Raw genomic sequence first — 16,277 nt, forward strand, 5'->3', positions numbered from 1 at the left:
TATGAAAAGAACATGAAGTAAACATTAACAGATTTTAAACTAGTACATAAGTAAAATCTGTTTTTATCCTGTGGCTATTTAGGAGCTTGACACAGATTCTTTCATATTCAGGCTTAAGTGTTTAGATTTGTAAGGTCTCATGTAGTATGCCTATATTTGTTATATGTAAATGAGATAATTCTTTGTTTGAAAACAGTTAAAATTTAAAGTGCAAAAACATAAATCGATATATAAAATCAAAGAAAAATATCTATTCAGGGCTCAAGATTACTTACTGTAGAGTTTAAGTGCTTAAAACATACATGAAAATGGTTGGGGGGAAAGGCTTTAAACAAACTAGTTACAGTAAATCTATACTTTAAAGATTCCCAACATTACATTATTTAAAGATGTTTGGACGTGATCATTGGTCATAAGTAAGCATTGTCCAGTTGGTAACAAGTCTTCAGATCTACTGTTATACTCTTGTTTAACACTGGACTATTCCCATCTAATATGAGTAATTCCTATACTTGTTTGTACACTACTCTTGGAATCATCAAATTTGGTGGGGAAGTAAAAATTTATTTGATTGGTCACAGTTATAGAAATGATTTCCAAAATAATTCTCTGAGTAAAATTAATTCCATTTTGTCTAAGTAAATAAATTGCAATCACCGCATATCTTTGAATAACCAACATTTATATTTTGAAAAATTCATTATGGTATCATAATAGTCTCCTTTTAAGGTTTTTAATGTAAAATATTTTGAGAAATTAAATGGTATCAATGCTTCGCTAGTATATTTATGGCTAGTAATATGTAAATTTGGTTTAAGATAATTCTAATCTCTATGAATGTCAGATAACCCAATAATCCTATTAAATTAGTAATCTTCCTCCTTAGGAAGTTTCCAATGCAACATGAAAGTAAAAAAAGAAATCGTTTCTGCCATATAATATGATGTCTAACATACTTCTGGTTTCAGGGGTGGGGAACCTGTGGCCTCGAGGCCATATGTGGCTCTCTAGGTCCTCAAGTGTAGCCCTTTGACTGAATCCAAACTTCACAGAACAAATCCTCAGGATTTGTTCTGTAAAACTTGGACTCAATCAAAAGGCTGCACCCAAGGACCTAGAAGGCTACATGTGGCTTCAAAGTTACAGGTTCCTCACCCCTGGTAAGGTGCTCAGTAACTTAAAAGATGATGCTAATATAAAGCTTCTCATTAAATTCTCATATTTGTTCATTCATTCATGCAATTAATATTTACTTAGAGTTTACTACTGTCAGAATGCTTAACATCATGGGAGATATAAAAAATGGAGGAGCTTATGATCTAGATAAGTTTACAGTCTAGTAGATCTAAGCTATACCATAAATCCATATATTTAATTAATTAATGAAACCAAATAATTAAACTTAATATGATAGGCATGTAACTTCCATGTTTGTCTCTCTCCTTCTAAACTTTTTCCTCATCACTTGTGTATAATCTAAAATAATTTCATTGTTCTTTTCTTTCTTTTCTTTTTTTCTATCATTATCTACCAACTCTTCCCCACCCAAATAAAATCCCTCTCATGCAACAATAAGTATAATCAAGCAAAACATATCCTCAGTTTGGTCGTATCTGGAAATAGTTCACTCTAGAACTCTAGTCCATCACCTCTCTGCCAAGTGATGGGAATAGGTTTCATCACTAGTCTTCTGAAGTCATGATTGCTCATGACATTGAACATCACTTAATAAAAGAATTAAATATTTCAAAGTTAGTTTCCTTTACATTATTGTAGTCACTGCATAAATTTTTCTTCTGGTTTTGGTTATTTTGCTATATATCAGTTCACTTAAGCCTTTCCTAGGTTTTTCTGAATTCATCTTGTTTGTCATTTCTTACAGCACAATGCTCCGTTATATTCATATATCCAAATTTGTCTAGTCATTCTCTAATATTGAAATATGAACTTTCCCCAAGTTATTTACAACAAAAAAGTGTTATAGATATTTTTGTACACATACTCCCTCATCCTTTGTTTTTCTACCTCTTTGGGGGTTATAGGGTATGCATAGATTAATGACTTTTGTAGTATCATCCCACCTTGCTATTCAGAACAGTTTGACCAATTTCACCAATGGTGAATTAAGATGCCTACCATTAGGAGCCCCCTCTGCCTAACAAATGCTATTTTCCTGTTTTGTCATTTTTGCCAATCTTATGAGTAGAAGATTGAATGTTAGAACTGTTTAAAATTGCATTTAGAACCACTCATTTAGAGCTAGATGGAACCTTGGAAGTCTATTAATCCAATCCCCCTTTTCACAATTGAGGAAATTGCTTTTATTAGTGTTGATATGAAGCATTTATCTGTTCATATCCCTTGACCAATTATCTACTGATATGTTAAGAGAAGGTTATCATTCTAATTACTTGCAATCATTTTTCTATAGATCTTGGATATCAGCTGTTTATCAGAGAAATTTGCTACAAATATTTTCCCAGTTAATTGTTTATCTTCTAATCATAAGTATACTAATTATGCTTTTAAAAAAGCTTTTCAATTTTATACAAATAAAATTGTCCATTTTGTACTTTATAATGATCTCTATTCTCTAGTTTTGTTGACTATTCTTCCCCTATCCATAGTTGTGAAAACTTTCTCCTCCCCTTCACCTCCAATTTGTTTATGATGATTTTTTTTTATTTATTACATATATCTATTTGGAGCTCATTGTGGTACACGGTGTGAGACACTAGTCTAAAAACAATCAATGCCAGAATGCTTTCTAGTTTTCCCAGAAATTTTTGTTGAATACAGAATCCTTATCCCAGGAGTTGGAATCCTTGAACTCACTGTACATTATGTTAAAGATATTTAATTGCTCCTGGGTCTTGCTTTCCTATGGGCAGCTAGGTGGCACAGTGGATAAAGTGCCAAGCCTGGACTCAGGAAGACCTGCGTTCAAATCTGACCTCAGATGGTTCCTAACTGTGTGACCCTGGGCAAGTCACTTAACCTAGTTTGCCTCAGTTTCTTCATCTGTGAAATGAGCAGGAGAAGGAAATTACAAACCACTCACAAAAAGTCAGACATGACTGAAACAATTCAACAACTTGCTTTCCTAGTCTGTTATGCTGAGTAACTTTTCCATTTTCTTAAGTGCTCTTCCACTTTATTTTTTCCTATTTAATAGTATTTTTCCCCAAATACATATCAAGACAATGTTTAGCATTCATTTTTTACAAGACTTTGAGTTCCAAAAGTTTTTTGCAAAAGTTTTTAATTTAATAACATCAAAATGATCTATTTTACATTTCATAATGCTCTCTATCTCTTGTTTGGTCATGAACCTGTAACTCACTTAATTTCTCCTTTAAGAATTTGGATGCCATACCACTTACTGTATATATGTTTAGTACTTACGTTCATTGTCAATCGTATCTTTTAGCAAGATGTAATGTCCTTCCTTATCTCTTTTAATTAGGTCTCTTTTTGCTTTTACTTTATCTGAGATCAAGATTGCTACCCCTACTTTTTGGTTGTTTTTTTTTAACTTTAGCTGAGGCAAAATAGATTCTGCTCCAGGCCCTTACCTTCCCTCTATGTGTGTCTCTCTGCTTCAAGTGTGTTTCTTGTAAACAACATCTTCTAGGATTCTGATTTTTGATCCACTCTGCTATCCATTTCTTTTTTTATGAGAGATTTCATCCTATTCACATTCACAGTTATGATTACTGTGTATTTCCCTCCAACCTATTTTTCTTCCTGTTTGTCCTTTCTCTCCTTTCACCCTTTCCCTCTTTGACAGTGTTTTGCTCCTGTCTACCACCTCCTCTCTCTTCTGTCAGTCCCCCAACTCCCACATTTATTTAATCTCCTCTCCTCTTATTTCCCTGTCAGGTAAGACAGATTTCTATATTCAATTAATTGTGTATATTATTCCCTCTTTGAGCCAATACTAATGAGGGTAAGGTTCAAGCGATGTCCATCGCCCACCCTCCAATCTTTCCTTCTACTGTAATAGATTTTTAGCAACTCTTCATGTGAGATAATTTACCCCATTCTACCTCTCCCTTCCTTCTGCACCAGTGTACTTCTCTTTCTCATCTTTTAATTATTTTTATGTCATTCCCTCAAATTCAACTTATACCCATACCCTCTGTCTATGTATATTTCTTATAGCTGTACTATTAGTGGTACAATTTTTAAGAATTACAAGTATCATCTTCCCATATAGGGATGTAAACAGTTCAGCTCCACTGAATCCACTATGTTTTCTTTTCCCTTTTTCCCCTTCTCTTGGGTCTTGATATTGGAGATCAAATTTTTTTGTTCAATTCTAGTCTTCTTCTTATGAAAGTTTGAAATCTTTCTATTTCATTGAATGACCATTTATCCCCCTTGGAGGATGCTTAATTTCATAGGTAGGTGATTCTTAGTTGTTGTCCTAGATTCTTTGCCTTCTGGAATATCATGTTTCATGACCTCTGATCCTTTAATGTTACAGCTGCTAAGTCCTGTGTAATCTGGAATGTGGATCCCTGATATTTGAATTTTTCTTTCTGGTTACTTGCAGTACTTTTTCCTTATCCTTATAGTCCTGTAATTTGGCTATAATGTTCCCTGGAATTTTTATTTGGGATCTTTTTCCTGAAGTTCTGAGTTGAGGGGTCCTAGTGTTGGTGTTTCTGTGTTTCCTTGAGACTACAATGAAGTATGTGGAGGTCTGGTAGCTGGAGGATGGCTCTTTGCCTAGGACTACACTGGAGCATGTGGTGATTCTTGGAGCTGGAGTATGTTGGTTACCCTGGCTTTGCTGAGGCACGTGGCAGATTCTGGTGTTGGTGTTTGCCTGCTCTACCACATTGGGGCTCAGGATCTTGCTCTGGTTTGCTGAGGTGGGGTTTGCTGCTATCTTGCTGGGATGCTTCCTGTCCTAGACTGTGTTCCCCTTTTACCTGAGTGAGATGGACCTTTCTTGCCGATCTTCCTAGTTGGACTCAAAGATTGTTTCACCCCATCTTTTTGCTCGTTCTGCTGTTCCAGGATTTATTCTGAGGTGCTATTTCATGGTTGTTTGGAGGTGAACATGCGAGAGTTACAGCAATTTACTGCTTACTCCACCATCTTGGCTTCTGGAAGTCTGCTCAACTTTTCCATTTTTTAAAAAAGCAGTACCAAATAGTTTTGCTGATTACTGTTTTGCAGAAAAGTTTGAGATCTGGTCAGTCTAGGTCCCCTTCCTTCCTACTTCCCCCTATTATTTCTTTTGAGATTCTTTACTCCTCCCCTCGCCAAAAAATAGAATTTATTATTATTTTGTCTAGTTCTTTAAAGAAATCATTTGGTTGTCTGAAATGGCAACAAATCTGTAAATTAATTTTGATTGTATTATAATTTTGTTTATATTAGTACAACTCAACATGAGCAGTTAACCTCTCTCCCATTACTCAAGTCTCCTTTTATTTCTGTAAAGAATGTTTTGTACTTGCATTCATTTAAGTCCTGGATTGTATTTTGGTTGGTAGACCCACAGACATTTTATACATTCTATAGCTGTTTTGACCAGAAGTTCTTTTTTAAATGTCTTCATCCTGTGTTTTATTAGTAATGTAAAAAAGACTAATAATTTTTCAGATTTATTTTGTCTAACTAATTTATTGAATTTATTATTTAAATTAATTTTAGTAGAATCCTTAGGATTCCATAACATCTGCAAAAGGTGATATTTTTGTTTCTTCTTTGCCTATGCTCACTTCTTCAATTTTTTCTTTTCTTATTGCATTAACTAGCATTTCTATAACTAAAGTAAATAATAATGGTGATTAGTTATCCTTACCCCATTCTTATTGGAAAGGCCTTGAATGTTTCTCCATTATAGAGAATGCTAATTTTTCATGTTTGATATTATTTGCCTAATTAAGGAAAGGTCAATTTATTTCTATGATTTTTACTCTTTTCAACATAAATGAATGCTATATTTTGTCAAAAGTTTTTTTCTTCCATCTATTGAAATAACTGGGTGTTTTAAAAATTGTCTTTATCATGAATGTTGTTAACTGTTATAATTTTCTTAATATTTAACCAACCCTTCATTTCTGGCTCCAACCCAACTTGGTCATGGTGTGTAATATTTTAAATATATCACAGTCAACTCATTATTAATTCTTTGTTCCAGTTTTGCATTATTATTCATTAGTTATTGGTCAATAGTTTTATTTTTTTCTTCCATTTCTTCCATGTTAGAATGTCAGAACCATATTTGACTTACCGAAGAAATTTAATAGGATTCCTTTTTTAATCTATTTTTGCAAACAATTTATGTAGTATTTACAATGAGTTGTTCTTTGAATAGAATTCACTTGTAAATCCATTTGGGGCTGGGAGATTTTTCTTTGGGAGTTAATTTACATTTTATTCAATTTCTTTTTCTAAGATCAGGTTATTTTAATTCTTTCATATTCTATTAATCTGATTATATTTTTATAACTATTCATCCCTTTCATTTAAATTGCCAGCATTGTTGGCATACAATTGGGCAAAATAGTTTCTAACAACTTCCTTCACTTCCTATCATTTGTTGTGAAACTTCCTTTTTCACTTTTGATGTTGGTAATTTGATTTTCCTTTCCTTTGCAAAATCAAATTATCCAGCAGTTTGTCTACTTCATTAATTTTCCCCCCAAAAAATAGCTCTTTTTATTTGTAAATTCAATGGGGTTTTTATGCTTTCGATTCTATTAACTTCTTTGAATTTCAAAATTTCCATTTTTTGTGTTTAATTTTGATTTGTTACTTTTCTAGTTTGATTACTTGCATGTCAATCCATTTATCTGTTTTTTCTTTATTTTGTTATTTGGAAATATATTTTTCATTTACTGTTTTGATTGTATCCCAAAAGTTGTGGTGTGTTTCATTGTTGTCATTTTTTTCATAAAATTATCTACCAGTATTATGAGTTGTTCCTTGATCTCTATTTTCATTAGAACTATGTTATTTAGGTTCCATTTAATTTTAAATCTTTTCCACCATTACTCAATATAATTTTTATTATGTTGAAATCATTAAAAGACATATTGACTATTTCTCCATTTAGGTATACAAAGACAAAAATTACACAGTCTCTTCCTTCAAGAGGAGGTAGGTGTCACCATGGATAAAGTACTGGAACTCAAATTAGGAAGACCTGGATTTAAATCCTACCTCAGACACCTACTATCTGTATGACTTTGGGCAAGTCACTTAACTGCTATCTACCACAGTTTCATCATCTGTAAAATGGAGATAATAATAGCACCTACTTCATAGCATTGTGAAGATAATCTGAGATAACATGGAAAATGATTTTGCAGACTTTAAAGTGCTATACAAATGCTAGCTATTGTTATTATTATTATTATATAGAAAAAACACTTCCATGTGTTTTTTTATCCATTATTATTTCTGTAGTAAGATACACTTCCATTTGAGGGTAAAGGAAGTATGGATAGGGGATTTGGCCTCAAAAGATAAAATTTGACAGCAAAACAGTAACTTTCCAATAAAACATAAGCAACACTCTGAGTCATCCAAATAACTTCACTAAAAATATGATACTAGGCCTTTCAATAACTGCCCGTAAGATACTGTGGGGTATAGGCCTAATCCAAAGGCTCTTGTTGGGGGCAGGGAGAGGGCTGTCAGAAGAAGAGGTACATTTTATGATTGTTGCTTTGAACAATACCTCTCCCTACAAAATTCCCCACTTTTGTCCCTTCATTTAAGGACTTCTTTTAAAGTATTTTTTTGTTTAAATATTTATATTTTGGGGAAAACACAATGCTATGCACAAATGCTGACAGTAAAGGTTGACTTTCCCTCAGAAATGGAAGTAGGGGCAAGGAAGACTCCTACCAGGATCTAAGTTTCTCTCTCCTGCTAGAGTTACAGTACTGAGTTCTTATACTGCTGCAAGAATCTTCTTTCCAATAGCTACTTAAACAAGAAATAATTCAAGCCTACCAGATTATAATAGAAACTTTTGTTATTTGTTGTTGTTTCTTTTACCTCAGTCCTTAAATAAACTCAGGGAGGATTGTTTGCTTGTTTAACAATGCAACTGCAGGAAAGACAAGAAGCTAAAAAGCTAATTGAAACATAAGCAAGAAAGCCACAAAAAAAGCAAGATCACAGAAGATCTAAAGAAAGTTTTCTTTATAAGCTTGCCTACCAAAAGGAGGTTTATTCATGTATCAACATTATTCAATGTGACCATAAACAGGGACTTCTTTTAAAATGTACCTAAAAAATCATGCATTGTGTAAATCAGCTCCTTGACTTTATACATTCAATACTCCAAGTGAGTCTGATCCATTAATTGAAGAATAAAACTAAGATTATGGGTATTCTTACACATTGCTTTATGACAATATTGCCGTCCACTCCTCAAAAAAGCAAAGCATTAAACTCCTTGAGGGAGAACCCATTTATTCTACCTATTTTGGTATAACCCAAAATTCTACCACTACAGTGTTGGGGACAGGGCAGGTTGTCAAGCAAGTGTTTGTTGAACTGAATAATTCTTTACTGCTTTTTTACTTGAGAAAAATGGAAGTCTTATCTTACTAACATATGATACTCAATTCAATAAACAATCACTAAGTTCCTACCAAGTATCCTTCTATGCTGTGCTAGGTGCTGGGATAGAAAGACAAAATACAAAACTGTACCTAATTTCAAGGAGTTTAAATTCAACAAGGTGTAATATGATATAAATTCTTCATTTCCATAATGGTAGATATAATGGGAAGAATACTGGATTTGGAGTCAAAGAACCTGGATTCAGGTCCCAAGTGACTTTGACCCAAATCACTTCTCTTCTTTGAAATTTTGTTTCCTCATCAGCATCTCGGTGTCCTAAGATCCTTTCCAAATCTAGATCCTATAGCCTAAGGTCTAAAACACAGTTAAGCTGGAAAATAATTATTTATAATTTGTTTTGCGAATAAAAATGTGATCTGCCAGTATCTTTCAACTGCTGGTCCATAGACTTAGAGTTATGCAAGGCCAATTAAAGAAAAACAGTTTTTTCCCCTTCAAAACTTTTGCTACCAAAGGTCTTCACACCTCTTAAAATCTAAAAATTTACCTAATGGATAAGGTAAATGACTCCTTAAATCACCGTGGTTAAAGAGAATCAGCCCTAATCCAATTAATTTCTTGACCGAACACACCACAGGCCCAACATTTATTTACAGTCACCAATCAGCAAGCAATGTAAATAATTCAGTTACTTCAATTATCATAATAAATGGACTTAAAGATTTGATGCATTATTTTGAAAACATAATTGCTAATGAGATATTCAAGTCTTCTTGTTTAACAAATAAGAAAGAAATACAAGACTTGTTGCTTGGTTTTGTACACAAAAATAACAGTAAAAGAAATACTTCAGAGCTTTGCCAATACCTGGCAATAATAATAAAACAGAATTTGTTTGCCTGTTTAAAAGGAAGAAAAGATTTGGAAAAGTCTAGCATTATAATGCTGATTTTTTAAAACTGAGTTCATTGTTCAGCTTGGATGAAGGAATCTTCACCAAGACCACAGTGTGTTGTTGATGGAGATGTTTTATCAAAGAAACCCACGAAATCCATTAATTTTTAGTGACCTCTAAAAGTTGATTTTAGAGGTCACTAAAACCTTATTTTAGAAGACAAACCTTATAGAATTACTTCAAGTGTAAGGTTATACTAATTATTTAATTCAATCAATATCATTATTTTGGATATATTTCTTTTTCATATACATATTTATGTGAAGCAATATTTTTAGTTAGGTAATAATAAAAACAAAGAAATTACTTATCTAACACTATTCTAGGCCTTGTAATAACATTTTTAATGGCATAGATATAAAAATTAGTAAATAAAAAAGGAATAATTATGCTAAATTGTTTCAATTTCTACAACTTTTTATTATATGTATTTTAGAGAATCAGCATTGCATAGAAGATAGATGGCTAGACTCAAAGTGAGAAGAAGAAACTATGTTAAAGTTCAGCTTCTGATCTTAACTAGCTGTGTGACCATAGTCAGGTCATTTAATCTCAGGAAATTCTACAACACTCTTAATTATGGATGAATTGCAGATCAGCGATAGAAGTTTCACCCACCAATGAAATCACAGGTCTGGACCAAAAACACATGTAATTTATGAAGGTGAATACTCCTGAATAATTTTAAATGGTTTGTAGCAAAGAATTTAACTATTTTATCAATATGCTTTGGGTTGGAGAATGCTGATTTATTTTCAATTGCATGTACTTACTAATGACTGTATAACCAGTTAGCTCATTGTATGTTATAATTCTTTTAAGGATTACTATATTTTCTTTAAACTTTACCAAACACAAAATCTACTAACAATGCTCAAGCCATACCTTTCCATCAAAACCCTACTTAACAGTCCCTTCCAATACTTCAAAGTTTTTTTCTGACCAATAAAAGAAACTAGGAATAGTTCAAAGGATTATGAAAGGATAATGAAAAAATCAGTGAAAATCAACCATACATTCTCTTATACTTCTAAACTGATAAATTCCAGGAATAAATATAGCTTTTAGTATATGCTTTGAACCATATATACATATATATATGTAAATATGTTTACATAATACTATGTGTACTTAGAGGAATATAGGTTCTGTTAAAATAGAAATTCACTATAACATTAAAATGTGTTTTTCATAGATTACTGACTATAAATTTAGGTCTTTTAGTTAAGACCATTACTGATCAATAATACTTTAAATATACTTACCCTGACTTCATTCACATCATCTGAATAATCCACACTCTGGCAAATATAGCTATATCCTGCAGCAGTTGATGCCAAAAATAGCTAGAAAAAAATGAAAGATGTATATTTAGGTTAAAATTTTAACAGAAAAGCATATTAATATATGTAATGATTTTAAATGTTTGTATTTAAAATATGGATAATTACTTTAAGGGATAAAGATACCAAATATTTAAATATATATACACACACATATACATACACACACATAAATTTAAAAGTAAAGAAAGAAGGCAGACAGACAAAGCAAACTTTTGTTCTAGCTTCTAGCAGGTAAAAAATGCTTCAAGGTCAGGAATACAGAGGAGAAAGTTCTAGGCTATTTTCAATAAATTCCACAGTGGACCAGGAAATGCAAGACCCTGATAGGAAATAACAAATAACGGTAGTAGAAAGGGAAGTAAATATGTCTAATTTATTTTTGTGACTCCATCAGATACTAACACAGTGTTCTATATACAGTAGATACTTAATAAGAGTTTAATTTATAGACTTTGAAGGTCAGTCTCTTGGATTGCAAATGACTCATAAATTAATATATCTAGCATTTACCATTCTCCTGACCTCAAGTCCTAGATCTCTAACTGCTGGCTAGACACTTCTATTTCAAACTCAAAATGTCCAAATACAACTCATCTCCCTTTCCCTTCTCCCATTTTCAACCCACTTCTCCTAACTTTTCTATTTCTGTCTAGGGCAGAACTATTCTTTCAGTAACCAACCTCACAACCTAAGAATCATCCTCAATCCTTCCCTCTCACTTACTCCCTGTATCCAATCAGTTGCCAAGTCTTGTCAATCCTCCCTCCACAGCATCTCTTAATCTGTCCCCTGTCTCTCTCTACACATAGGGCTACCATCCTCATTCACACCTCTCACCAAAAGGGGCAGCTAGATGGCATAGTACCTTGGAGTCAGGACAGATATGAGTTCAGATCTAGCGTCAGATAAGTTGTGTGGCCCTGGCTAAGTCTGCCTCAGTTTCCTCATTTGTAAAATAGGGACAACAATAGCAACTACCTCCCAGGGTTGTTGTGAGGACCAAATGAGATAATATTTATAAAGCATTTAGCACAGTGCCTGGCAAATAGTGAATGCTATATAAGTGTTATTATTATCTTTATTACAATATTGCAATAGCCTCTGAATTGGTCTTCTTGCTTTCAGTCTCTTCCTTTTCCAGTCCCAAATCCACTCAACTGCAAATTGATATTCTTTGCTCAAGTGTCACTTCCTAAAAGGGGGTATTTCTTAATGTTAAGCATGATGTTAACAATGATTATACTTTGGGATATGAGCAACTCCATAACACATAATGAACTAGAAATAAATCACTTAAGCTTTCTGAACATTGGTCTGGTCCTTTGTAAAATGGGAGTGATTAAACTAGGTGAACTCCTAAAGTTCTTCTTTCCTGCTTCTGATCTGTGATTCTATGACCATGATCCAAACTCTTCTTGATTCCTAGACTTTTTGTACCATTACCATAACCATATCAATTCATACAATCATTCACTCAACAAGCACCTACTATGTGTTATGTCTGGAGTCAGACAGCACAAGTCAAGTATTATCCCTCTCTGATAAGCACTTAAAATGTAAACTTTCTTAGTATTTAATTTGTGAAAGGCTTCGTATCCTATTTTTATCACATTACATTAAAGCTTAAATATTTATATTTGTGAGAATTGTTTTTGTTTCCTCGATTAGTGACACCAAACAATTTTAAAATACCATTATCTAAAACAATATTAAAAATTTTCAGATACTATTTTATTTTTGGTAGACAAAAAACTCACAAGAAATTCTGAGTACACACACTGATTGCAATTGTTTGTGCTCCCTCAACCCAAAATACTTTGTAATTATTTTGTATATGTTGTACATTTGAATATTACTTTCCCCCCAGTAGACTGTAAGCTCATAAAAGGCAAAGATCATTTCATTTTTGTCTGTGTATCCCCAGCACCTAGCACAATAGGCTTAATAAGTGCTTGTGGAATTAGTCAAGTGAACTGAAGACAGATAGACCAATTCTCTGAGATTCTTTTCATTTCTGAGGTTCTATGATCCTGTGTGAACAAACATTGTGCTAGGAGAGAGAGATAAAAAAGTTAAGTACAATATGTCCCTTCTTTCATGGAACTTAAATTCTATTAGGGGGTAAAGATGCCAACATAGGTCATCATAATACCCAATACTATAGAATCCATTAGGGAGATAGAAAACAAAGTACTATGCGAGATCATTATTGAATAGGGGTGGTCAGGGAAGAGCTAAAAATGTCTAGGACATTAGATTAATTTTAAGAGTAGATAACAATTATCTTCACATACAAGGAAGTTGCTAATTAGATTTTTACAGGTTAAGTTTCTCTAGCCACTGGGGTTATTATACAGATATCTAATAAACATACCTCTCTGAAGATAAACATGTTAAGTAAAACCATTCCAAAATTATAGACAATCAACACTAAACGCATCTGGAAGGGTTCTCTGTTCTTCATCCATTTGGGTCCCAGCCACACAAAGAGGAGATAAAGAGTACTTATACATAATGTAGGCCACGGAGACTGCATCAGAGGCCAGTTTTCAACACGTTTATCTACAAAAAGAACAAAAATTAAAAATTAGTTTAAATTGTAAAATTCCATTGTTATTACAAAGTTTCAAGCCATTTTCTTTAATGAAATGAAATAAAATTATCTTGTTACTAAACTATAATAATTTTTAGTAAAGTACTGTGAAGCCTCACATCTTAAGAATGTGTTAATTCTAAAGTTATAAGGTTTTCTTGTCATTTGTGGGTGTGAGATTTACATATTAAAATTTCATCCTGTCTTCTCATATGATCAAAATCATTTGAGATCCAGGGGAGAGTGACAAAGCTCATTAAAGATTTTGGAGTTAGGGATGAGATGAAAAGTGAAAGTAACAAGACCATGCTCTAAGCATGAATTTTTCAAGGGGACATAACTGCAATTATTAAGTATATAAAGTGCTATCGTCTAAGCGAAAATTGGAAGCTAGTCTTTGAGTCTATGATTAGAGAAAAATGCATGTAAGTAAAACAAGAATGAATTTAGGATGAACCTATTGACCATGAACTTTAAAATAAAGGACATTATATTAAAATATTAAAATAGAGGACATTAAAAAGAAAAATTACTGAATTTTTCTCTTGAGACTTAAAAGGATGGTAGACAACCATATTTTTAGGATTAATTATACATAAAGAAAGGTAAGTAGGTAAGATACTATCTCAAGATCCATAACAGGCCTAAATCTTATAATTTTATAAAAATTGTGATTATTATGTCCCATTATTATGAACATTTTTCTTCTAAAACACAAAAGAATGCCTTTTAAAAAAAATTCTAGAAAGGAATCTAGCACCTTTCCAATCCCAAAGCTCAAGGTTTCTATTTATCACCAAAGCCTAGGTCCCCTAGGACAATAAGTAAATAAAAAGATTGATTTAGATAGAGACAATCTTTTAAAAAAAATTTTTTAACAGCCTGAATTAGTCTATTAGGTATAACTATCTCAGACAAAAGCTGAAGATAAGCCATGAACTGGGCCCAGAATTGAAAAGGAATAAGAGAATGTTTAATTATATTTAGAAAAATGTAAAGTGTTTTCAGGTATACCCATATTGCCTCCCGAAACAGAAACCTAAATCTTTAACACCAGTATTTTTTCTAATGATACTACATGGCTGGAATTCATAGAATATCACAATCTCTGAAGAAGTAAGATTACAGGTGACCCAAAGGGGAACAGAGAAGCAAGTGACAGGTGCAAATATACTACAACATATTACCAATAACTTGTGTACAAGAAGCAACAGCATATCATCTAGTAGATACGATTAGAAAAGAAGTGGAATAATCACATGTAATGGGCAATCTGAGTACTGCACTAGTACATACAAAATGTCAAAAGATCAATAAATGGACCTCCCAAAGTTGTTGTGAAAATCAAGTCAAATGAGATGATAGGTGTAAAGCATTTTGTAAATCTGAAAGTATTATATAAATAACATCTATTTATTATTACCTAGAACAGCATTTTTAAATCTTTTTTTCAGTTATGGACCCATTTGGCAATGAGTTGAAGTCTACAATATATGAAAATGCCTAGGATTATGAAAGAAACTAATTATGCAATTATAAATCAAAATACATTTCTCTTCCCCTTATCACCTGAATTTCTCGAAAAATCCACCTACAATTGGCTATTTTCTCTCCTCTCACTTGATTCTAAACCTGCCATTTGGCTTGTGATTTTATCATTCAACTGACACTTCTATTTCCAAAGGCACCGATGATCTCTTAATGCCAGATTTAATGGCCTCCTCTCAATCCTCATCTTTTTTTTATTCTCTGAAGCATTAAACATTGTTGACCATCTCCTGCATACCCCCTCCTGTCTAGGTTTTCATGACTGCATTCTCTTGGTTCTCTTCTGCTCCTTCTCAGTCTCTTTTGTTGGATCTTCATCCATGTCATGCCCAAGTAGGTTTATTCCAAGACTCCGCCATGGGCCTTTTCTTCTTTTTCTGTAGATTCTCTCAGTTAGTGACTTCATTAGCTCCATTAAGTTCAATAATCATATCTATGTAGATGATGCCCAAACCTATTTATCCAGTTCTAGTCTCCTTCCTGAACTCCAGTTTTATAATACCAACTATCTATTAAACATTTTGAATTGGCTATCCCAGAAATATCTCAAACTCAACATATACAGAAGAGAAGTCATTATCTTTTCCCCCAATTCCATCACTCTTCTGAATATCCTTATTGTTTTCAAGGGCATTATCACCTTCCCAGTCATCTAGGCTCAAAACCTCTAGGTTCAATTCTTCACTCTATCACACCCCACATACCTAATCTCTTGTTAAATCTCATAATTCCTTTCTTTATCACATCTCTTACATATATCCCCTTCTCTCTACTCAACACAGTCTTCACCCTAGTTCAGGCTCTCATTACATTTCATTTGAAACATTTTAATAGCCTTCCAACGGGTATCCCTTATTTGTTTCTCCTCGCTCCAAACCATCCTACACATAGGAGTCAAAGTGATCCTCCTGTATATCTTGCCAGGTCCTTCTTTCTCTTACTCAATGAAATACAGTTGTTCCTTATTACCTTCAAGATCAAATATCAAGTCCTTTATTTGGGAATTAGAACTCTTCCCAATCTGGCTTTCTCCTATCTTCCCAGACTTCCCAGACTTCTTACATTCTGTTCTACAATCCAGCCATAATAGCTGTTCTTCCTTTCACATAACACTCCATGTGCTGCCTCCATGCTTCTGCACTGACTGTCTACATACCTGGAATGCTCTCCCTCTTCACTTCTAACTCTTAGAATCCCCTAGCTTTCTTTAAAGTTCATCTCAAACCTCATCTCCTTAAGGAGACTTTTCCTGATCTCCCAGTTGCTAATGACA

General features: G+C 33.2%; 1 protein-coding gene across 1 annotated transcript in view; it reads right to left on the bottom strand.

Annotated features, from left to right (window-relative positions):
• The window catches only part of ELOVL4 (ELOVL fatty acid elongase 4), a 57,930-nt gene that overhangs the window by 15,709 nt on the left and 25,944 nt on the right, over positions 1–16,277 (bottom strand). The window contains exons 2-3 of the mRNA XM_027853711.1: positions 13,238–13,425; positions 10,783–10,863 (exon numbers count right to left, since the gene is read on the bottom strand). Coding sequence (XP_027709512.1) covers positions 10,783–10,863; positions 13,238–13,425 — 269 coding nt within the window. The remainder of the gene's footprint in view (positions 1–10,782; positions 10,864–13,237; positions 13,426–16,277) is intronic.

This window comes from Vombatus ursinus, unplaced genomic scaffold (genome assembly GCF_900497805.2).
Source record: "Vombatus ursinus unplaced genomic scaffold, bare-nosed wombat genome assembly UNPS02000582.1, whole genome shotgun sequence".
Lineage (NCBI taxonomy): Eukaryota > Metazoa > Chordata > Mammalia > Diprotodontia > Vombatidae > Vombatus > Vombatus ursinus.